This window comes from Penaeus vannamei, chromosome 20 (assembly GCF_042767895.1).
Source record: "Penaeus vannamei isolate JL-2024 chromosome 20, ASM4276789v1, whole genome shotgun sequence".
In the NCBI taxonomy this organism is placed as follows: domain Eukaryota; kingdom Metazoa; phylum Arthropoda; class Malacostraca; order Decapoda; family Penaeidae; genus Penaeus; species Penaeus vannamei.
Window position 1 is genome coordinate 32,190,252 of NC_091568.1, and position 10,000 is coordinate 32,200,251.

The following is a 10,000-nucleotide window of genomic DNA, read 5'->3' on the forward strand; positions in this document are numbered from 1 at the left end:
TCTTATCATAAAAGAGAGTTTGCTTCCAACAACTATGTTCTAAATGTCACTGAAAGCTTAGTGCATGTTCCTGTTACTGGAAGCATTTGAATACTCTTTAGACTTTATAAACTTGAGCATCAAAACAATGGTACATTACCTAGAGAGTTAAAGGCTAATAAAAAAATAATGATGAACAATACTAATAAAAAAAAGATAAAAATTATACAAACCATTCACACATTAAAAGGTTGGAATGATGCAACATACAAACAACTTGCCTAGGCCTATCTAATGGCTGAGAGTGTCAGCACGAAGCCAACCATGACTCACGACTGGTGAACCAATGCTGCTACTGGGTCGAATTGTCAAGGATATTGTTTTCTTTGTGACATTCATGTGCAAATTACCAAATGTCTACAAGAAAAGTTTCATCTTTGTGATCAGTGCCATTTCATGTCAAACACATGAAGTAAAAGGTTTGGTTCCAACTGTTAACTAACTTCAGAAACAGAGTCTTAAAAGAAAAGAAAAGAAATGAAAGCTTCCATGCTCATTTTCCCAGCACAGGCTGGTTCATCACATATACTGCCCCTTGTAGTATTCACACAAGGGTGTGAAAGCATTGTAAGCAGAGCCTTCTTAGGGAAGCAAGTGGCTTAGCATACTTGAATGACATCACCTCCCCTTTGTGATGGAAACCTCACAATATCTAGCGATCTCCATGGTGTCCGTATCCTAAGTCAAAACCATTGAACAAAAGTTGAATAAAACTTGTAGATTACACAAAAGAGAGGAGGAGGGAAGTGACTTTTGTCTTTTTTTCACTCAAACAGGACGAATATGACCAACAGGACTTCCATGTTAACACAGCTAGAGCATTAATTCTTACACAAAAGTTGAAGTCTCTTACAGATCATTCTGACTTGTGGCTTGCTTTCGTCAATTTTGTGCTAAGCCACACTTTAAAATTCCTATTAGATATCTTTTTCTTTTGGCTGCTGACACAAATATTACTATGGTCCACATGCTACAGGTGTGAGGAACGAGCATCATCAGAACTGCTAGTGATTCAACCTATTTGTGAAAATGTCAGCAACTATGAGCCTAAAATACATTTTCAAATTTTGTACAAGGGCCCAATATGGAAAGGAAACGAGATGAAGTTGCCAATGACACTATTTTTGCCCCCTTATAACTGGAAAAGATAAGCTCATGAAAAAAGAGAAGTTTCAAGTATGAAGTTTCCTATGGAAAATAAGCACAGTTTCTTGCTGATGAGGACAACACCTTCATCTGACTAGGGAAACACTTCCTGGAAACTGTTCAACATGCTATGCTTGTCTGAGAAACCAGAACCAAGCTAGTACAGAGGAACTCCTTGAAGAGGATCATTTAAAAGATGCATGTTCCCCCACTTTACAAGTTCCTATACAAAATACATATAATATGAGCATTTTTATGCAGTTCCTCAAAAGCTCATAATGGCTGACCATGCCACAAAAAGAATGATGACAACAAATTCACACAAAGCTAGAGGGTTATTTTCATGACACAGGATCACCGATTTATGAGCCTAAGAAACACGATGTTAATGCAAGAAAATTTTTGTGTATGACAATTCTCAAATCTTACAAAAAAAAAGAAAAAAGAAAAAAAAAAAAGAAAATTGTTGGCTCAAAGTCACTGATCTTGTTACATGATATATTGAGCAAAGAGGGCTTCTCTATTTCAACCGAGACCATCAGACTTTGCTTTCCTTCCAGTGCCAAAGAGAATGATTATTGGGGTTTGGCCAGCATATGGAGAGTAGAGTACTATAAATTACCTTGTTTCATCACGTTCTATCATGACTGTGATTAATATATGTAATAGTAAAAAGAAAAAGTAATAAGCAGATTAATGCTTACAGGACTGAATGACAGAAATTCTTTTTTAGATCCTGTGTTTCATTTAATGACTTAAAAAGGAATTTTTGGCCTGTAAGCTCACCAGAAGAATCAGAAGTCCTGTCATGAAAAGACCTACATATCCATAACATACAGTTAATACAAGATTGAGACAGTGTTTTGTGAAGATAGATTTCTTTTGCTTAAAGAAAGCTCTCCTCATATGTAACACTTTCTAAAGCTCACATTTACTGGTCTCCTCATATACAGTATATACACTAAACCAGAAAGAGCTGGCCCTGTTAACAGTCTAGTTCTCATGAAATCAATAAACATTTCTTTGCATACTAACATATTCAACAAAGTAATGAAATCTGATCTTTTTTATATATCTTGCAAGCAACAGCCATTTCAACGAATGAGATGGAAGTTCATAGAAACTGAACCATTTTTGCTCATCATAGAAATGCCAATCTAACCTTTCTTAACAGGGGAGGGGAATCTAAAGCACACTGGCATTGTGGCCACGAGAGCACCTTGGGGGCCCAGGCATCTACGGAAAAATTCCGGCCATACATGGACCAGACTTTGGAAATCCTAACCATTATCTGGATATACAACAAATAAATATGGAGGTGACATTAGTATTTCATAAATAAGGCTAATTACATATTACAAAGAGCTCAAATTTATATTCATACATGGAAAACAATATAGCCTAGAGAGAACAGGGTTGTCAAATGTTTACATTTCCTACAGCTAGCTAGGAATCAACCAGTTATTCAATGGTTTGGTTGGAGGGATAAGGAAAGCATGGATGTTGACACATTAAATTCCTCTGGCCATCGCTCACTTGAAGACTCAACCATCTGCAGGGGACTGAGAAAGTAAAAAAAAAACAAAAAAAGACTATTAGCTGCCAAATATGAGAAAAAAATCTATGTCAACCTAAATTAACCAAAGTAGTCAAAACATGCTATGAGACTATATACAGGAATATTTCAAACCACTAAATATAAGTAAATTAAAAAAAGATTCTTACCTAAATCCTAGCCTTACTGACTCATTATCAAATTCCTCTAATTCTCGTGCTTGCTTTTCTTGCATGAGACGTATCCTTTCCTGTTTCTCACGCTGGAACCTTGCGATTTCTTCACTCATCTGTTATGAGGAAAGTGAATCAAAAAGAAATTCCGGTAATCATCACACTCGCGACTGAACTTTATACATATACAAAAGAATACCTTCTGCAAAAAAAAAAATAATAAGTTATACTACACAAAACATTAATGGTTAGGTGACAGTGAACAGAGATCAACAAACAGCTTTCTGACCTTTTGCTGCAATAATGTTCTTCTTAGAGCAACTCTCTCATCCAGCTCTCGCTTTTCACGGTCACGCTGGGCCTCTGCGTGTTGACGGTTGCGGGTCTGGTATTCAGTAAGCATTTCTAATTCTCTATCCAACTTCTCTGATAACTGCTGCTGCTCTATTACCTGAAGATTAAAAAAAAGAAAAGAATTATGATGTGGTGTTATAAATAGAAATATAATCTAAAAAAATACAAAAAAACAAAAAACAAAAACAAAATTAAAAACAGTAGGGAAAGTAGGAATCAAACTGCATTCATATTTTCCCTTCTCTAACACACACTACAAGGATAGGCACCAAAGTGTATACTCTACCTTTCAAGTCTAAGAAATACAAGTACTGATCACAAATCTAAAATGCAAAATCAAAATAAAAAATAGAGAAAAAACAACGAAAAAACAAGGAAGAAAAAAAAAATCTTCTCAAAACTCAAATGGGTAGAATGGCTAAAAAACAATAACTGATTTCCTTTTCTTCATTAAACAGGAATAAGGACATTAAGAACAATTCAAAATAACTTCTGGTCTAAAATGACTTTGGATACATGATCACACAAAGCATAAAAAATGCCTATTCTTGCTATGTGCTGCCTGGCACATATATCCACATGGATAATACATTCTTTTTATTATACCATGAAATTCAAAATGTTATCCTACACATACTGCATATCCTACAGAATGTCATATAATGGGTTATAATCATACATACAAACAAATCTGTACTGGTTTTGTTCTCTTTCATTATGCTTGATCTCCTGTCATTAATAATAATCCTTTATTTCATTAATCGTATTTTATACACAAAAAAAATCAAATCTTAGCAATCCACCAAACCTGGTGCATCCTAATCATCCTTTCCCCCCCATGTATAGTGACATAATTTCACCCAATGAAAAAAGAAAACCATTTTTAATTCTTTACTTTTTTTTTTTCATAGTATCTGAAGTTATTTATACGATCTACTACTACTGAATACAAAGCTCTGTCCAAAGTCTTATCAAATTGACCTGAAGCACAAAGTGACCCTGGACACTATTTTCTTTTTTTTTTTCTAATAAAATGATAACAATAATGAAGAGATAACAAATACCTTTGTTCAAAAATTTAAAAACTTGTGTCCGGAATCACCCAGTTCTACTGAAAATTCTCAACAAAACTATCCAGCTATATTCTCAGGACAATCAATGCATACAGAAAACATCTACTCATGTGGTGTAACTTTACTAAAATGGAGAGAAAAAAGAAAAAGATAATGAAAAAAAAATCAAGTTTCACCACCTTCCAATTTATGTTATTAGTACAAGTTCTGTACAAGACAAACATTGGGATTCTAGACACATATACGTGCCAAATCTTATTCCCCTAGATATATGCCATCAATATGTACCATTTTTCCTCTGCCCTTTGCAATATTGCCTGATCATTCATTCATATCGATCCAATGCCAAATATTACACACCTGACTCTCATCCAGCCTAAGAGACTGTCTCTGAAGCATTTCGGCAATGGATTGTTCATATTGGTCAGCAAGCATGGCTAGTTTTCTTCGCTGATCATCTTTTAATCTCTTGATTATAGCCCGTTGTTCATCTTTAGGTGTCTTAGATAAGATCTGTGCTTTATACTCCTTATACTGTTGTCGCTGTATATTGATAGTGTCCCTGAACTGCCGACGTATTTCTATCTCTTTTTGCTGCAACAAAGATCTACAGTTAAAAACATAATAAAAATCAAAAGCAGTTCTTTATGTTCTGTAAATAAAAATACTGGCCATCCCATTTGTGATTACACCAAAAAACAAAAAATTATGGAAAATAAACACAAAAATCATGAATAGAAGGGAAACTAAAGAAAGAAAATTCAACCATGCATATCTCAAAGAAAAAAGAAGTATTGTACAAATGACTGTCATACTTTTCCAAATTTATTCTTATGCACATGATAGCTTTTCTTCTATGTTCCTGTGAAGAGAAATCTTACATTCTATACAACTTGAACATTAAAACTTAAGACAAACTAAAATGAATGTGTTAAAACAATATCTCATAATGATGCCAATGCTAAGTACTTCCTTAAAGCAATATCAATATTATTATGAGTATAATAATATATGAAACCATCCAAAAATTTATGGTTTTAAATAAAATATATAACAAACATAAAACAGATAAAAGATTCATACTTTTAAGCTCTTAGGTTGTTGTTTTTGTTGCAAAGCATGCTTTTTTCTCAGCTCTCTCTCCACTCTCTTCATATACTCATGTTGACTACTCAATTCCGTCTGGTGTTGTTTATTCATCTGTAAAGAGAGGTTAATTAATAATGAATAATAAACATGCATAGCAATAATAGCATAATATTTGCATAACACTGCCCTGAATAGCATGGAGCAGTAAGAGGCACAGAATCTTGTCTCAGCATCAGTGAAAGATGTATTGTAAGTAAGTGTCTCCATACACTAATTTCATTTCTGTTAATTGAATCAAGGCATTGAATTGGGAATACATGTTATCTGTATTCCAGCAGAATAACTTATACTTATCTTTATACCATTCCTCTCTCATAATCACTCTCTAGCTCTTTTTCTCAAGTCCATTTCCTCTCTTCCAAATTTCTTTTTTTTTCTCTCTCTCTCTCAATTTCCACTCTCTTTCATTTTCTTTATCTCACTTACAATCCCTTTAGTCTTTAATACTACCTTAACCCCTACAATTTGGATGACACTACAGTCCTGTCATGGCTGTCATCGAGCAAAATGGCAGTGGGCTGGGTGATGTAAACTTGCCGTCATGAGCAAAGGCCAGGGTGACAGGAAAGACTGACCTCTTGGAGTGTGATTTGACTCATTTAGCACTTAGAAGGGGGCTTTAGCATTATTTCCATCGATATACGAATGTGGAATGTAAGGAGCTTAAGCCGTGACTGGAAGAGCGCCAGCTCTAGGGAGGAGGCCATTTCCATTCTGCACATTGTGTTCTTGGCCGTGTGACCAGCGGCGCAGGTTGTATTACATAAAATTGAAAATTATGAAACAATAAGATATTTAACACAAATCAGCAAATGTTCCATATTTTACATTTTTCTTGCAATGAGTTTTTTACTAAATAGGAAAATGATATGGAGTCTGTGCAAAGAAAATAAGCTATTACCATCTGGATAAAGCAAATCAAAAGACGAATATGGACACTGGAAAATGGCAAAAAGTTAAAAAAAAGTTTACAGACAATAACTTTGCAAAGGGGAGGCACGGAGTCTTGTCACCACTCATGGGTGTTCGTGCACCCGGCCTATGTGCCACATGCCCAGAATGTTGGCTACTTATGTAACCCACTGCCCATATTTTAGGCACCATGATTTCCGTGACGTAACTGGATCCACCAGGTTAAATTGTACCACATTCATTCTGTGAACAGTCATGGAATTTTCTTACCTGCTCCTCCTTTAAAGCATGAATGGCTCTCTGTTGTCGGTATTCCAAATCCTGTGTTAACTGATGATGCCTTAGAAGCATGGAATGCGCTGCTTCGAGCTGCTGCTCTCTCTTTGTGAGTTCCTCCTTGAGAAGTGTTTGTTCCTTGGCATAATAAGCCAAGAGACCACGTCGACGGAACTTGCGAGTCTCCAGCTGCAAATATTCACCTTGCTGTTGCACCAACTTTTGCTCTTCCTGACGTTCCGAAGCTTTAAGGTATTCTTTCTGGCTCCTGTGATAAGACAATGTTACAAATGACAAGTTGTAAAAACTTTGTGTATATATATATTTTTTTTTTTTCCTTTTTTTTTAAGCATTGCAAGAATCTCCAAAACAATTCCGATTCTAACATAGGAAGACACTATAAACTAAAAATATTAACCCCTATGATCCGGATGACATGACCATCACACCTGACTATCACATTACGAGAAAATTTGGCTGAGGGCCAGGGAAACACTAACTTGCCATTGTGAGAATATGAGCTGAAGGCTGAAAGTTATGGGAAAGATTTGCCACGGGTGCACAAAGACACTGAAGGGTGATGAGACTCATTTGGCATTTAGGAAGGGGCTTCTGCATTATTTCCATCAATAAACAAGTGTGGAATGTAATGTCCATGAGCCACGACTGGAAGAGTGCTGGCTCCAGAGAGGACACTAGTTCCATGCTCATGATTCTATTCCTGCTTGCCATGACTGGCAATGCAGGTTGAATTACAGAAAATTAAATTCATAAAATATAATATTTAAAAATCACACAAATAACAAAATATTACTTTCTGTTCTTATAATTGCATTGAGTTATTGACTAACTAAAGAGATGATATGGTGTCTATTTATGGTAAAGTCTATTACATCTGGATAAAAGAAAGCAAATGGCAAACATAGACTGAAAAATGGCATAAAAGCTAAAAATGCTTATGTAGAAAAAGAGAAAACAACACTGTAAAGGGGAGGCATGGAGTCTTGTTATCACACACAAATCTTCATTTGGCCTAGCCTACAAGCTGAGTAATCCTAATGCCCGTAATTTGGGCCACATCATGGAAGTGGAGCATCCGGATCTAGGTACTACATAAAACTTCGCCAAAGCAAAATGACTCTATAACAATGTCAATAGTAGTAAAATTTGAGTGCAGTGCAAACATAATAAGCATGATTGTATGTTTGGCAGTGAGGGTGCATGTTTCTGTATGGCTGTGGATTCATGTTTGTGGGTATATGTTCATGTTTTTGTTTATTTGTTTGTTTTTGTTTTGTCTTTACTTGTTTGTTTCTCTCTCTCTGTGCTCGTCACTGGATTCAAAGCACTCTTCAACTTATTACCTAGTTACTGTGTCAGACATTACAAATATATGTGAAGCATATTTTGCATTTCTGGTCTGAAAATACCATTAACTCAAATGAATGAAAACATTAATGAAATTGTTGGGACATGAAATGAGTAACTGCAAAGCAAACACTTAATTTTTTGTTATTTCATAATAAAGATGTTTCTTACAAATTATTCACATATAACATGCAAGATATAGCAAGAAGCAACAAACAGTGAATAATTCTGGTTCTTGTTAACATCCTCTGAACAAATGGCCAATTGCAAAAATTAATACATACTGAAGCTGTGCTTCTCTCTGTTTTTTGGGAGTATTTGGATCTTGTGAAAGTTCTTTCTTCCATTTTTCTATATTCTCCTTGTACTGCTTCTTGTACTGGGACTGGAAGTGTTTAAGTTCTATACCATGTCTACCATTGATGTCCTTCTGTAAATTCTTCTCTGCCACAGTGCAGCTGTCAAGTTTCTTTTCCTGCTCTTTCTCATGTTTCTGGCAATAGAAATATATAAGATGTTTATAATCAATACAAAATAAAATATATTTCTTTAATCACTTGTTTCATTAGCACAACAACAAAACTACAAATTAAAGAGCAAAATTATTAATACAATATTTTCTCCCCTTCTTTGTCAAGGAAATATGCTTTTCCCTATTCTTTGATATCTGCCTTCACCTGGTGACGTACTGCAATTCTCTTTCCATTTTTCCTGACAGCATTTTCTTCTTTTAACCCACTAACAACGGCTGTCCCACATATGAGACACCCGAAAAAATAAACATTGCCAGGCGTCCCGCCAATGTGACACTGTATTGGGGCTCGTGCTCCGACACAGCAGCGGGCCGCGATTTTGTAGCCGCCCGGAATCATTTATTTTTGGCTTCAAAATATACCGGCATTACTGTTACTTTCTTCCTTAATTTGCATTACAATTTTTTCTCCCTCTTACAAATGCAAGTGCACTAGCACGCCCGCACGCACGCACGCACGCACGCACGCACTCACTCACTCACTCACTCACTCACTCACTCACTCACTCACTCACTCACTCACTCACTCACTCACTCACTCACTCACTCACTCACTCACTCACTCACTCACTCACTCACTCACTCACTCACTCACTCACTCACGCACGCACGCACGCACGCACGCACTCACTCACTCACTCACTCACTCACTCACTCACTCACTCACTCACTCTCCCTTTATTTGACTGACTGACTAATTGAATGACATACTCACTCACTCTGTGGCTATGTTGAGCATTACTTTTTCACAAATGAAATGCAAGAAACTAAAAATGGGAAGAAAATACAATTCTACTCACCTGTCTGAGTTTCTCCAGTTCTTTACTAAACTGTGTTAGTAACGCCTCGTACTCTTTATCCAGCAAGTGCTTGTGGTTCTCCATCTCAACCCGGCACTTTTCTTCAAGCTTTAGGAAAACAGGTGAAAAAAAATGTTAACTAATCTTTTCTTTTGTTCTTTCACACAACAAAGTCTTAATATCACTAGTAATCAATATTTCCATTTCCTGACTGACAACTGCGTGCAAACAGTGGCTTGTATGAATGAGATACCTACAAAAAGATTTCTCTCTCCAACTCCCCTTCCCTGCTTACTGTTTTCCTAACTAATCTGCACTCCTGATATTTTAAGAACCTTATAAAAACAAATAGTACTGCTACAATCACAAGAATGAACACTACTACAACTGCAAATACCTGTCAGATTCAGAGCTTACCTTGGCTTGAGCACGTTGGTGTTCTTGCCGCATGCGCTTGTATCCAGACATAGCAGCATGCATGTCCTCCTGAAGATGCTCCTTTTGCTGTTTGCTGACAATGGACGTCGTCTTTATGGTTGCAAAGTTGCTGTTTCCCTGGTCGCCAAGGTTGCCACTCGGCTGTGTTATGAGAGATATATCTTAAATGATATGTTTAACTTTTG

The 10,000-nt window shown here is 36.2% G+C and overlaps 1 protein-coding gene across 11 annotated transcripts in view; it reads right to left on the reverse strand.

Moving 5' to 3' along the window:
- Positions 1-10,000, reverse strand: part of Tao (Serine/threonine-protein kinase Tao) — an 83,531-nt gene that overhangs the window by 2,565 nt on the left and 70,966 nt on the right. For all 11 annotated transcript variants that reach the window (XM_070135359.1, XM_070135367.1, XM_070135364.1 and 8 more), the window contains 9 exons: positions 9,795-9,956; positions 9,378-9,485; positions 8,330-8,538; positions 6,672-6,945; positions 5,424-5,540; positions 4,701-4,934; positions 3,203-3,364; positions 2,911-3,029; positions 1-2,747 (listed from right to left, as the gene is read on the reverse strand). The exon at positions 1-2,747 is cut by the window's left edge and continues 2,565 nt beyond it. In XM_070135359.1, coding sequence (XP_069991460.1) covers positions 2,651-2,747; positions 2,911-3,029; positions 3,203-3,364; positions 4,701-4,934; positions 5,424-5,540; positions 6,672-6,945; positions 8,330-8,538; positions 9,378-9,485; positions 9,795-9,956 — 1,482 coding nt within the window. In that variant the 3' untranslated portion in view covers positions 1-2,650. The remainder of the gene's footprint in view (positions 2,748-2,910; positions 3,030-3,202; positions 3,365-4,700; positions 4,935-5,423; positions 5,541-6,671; positions 6,946-8,329; positions 8,539-9,377; positions 9,486-9,794; positions 9,957-10,000) is intronic.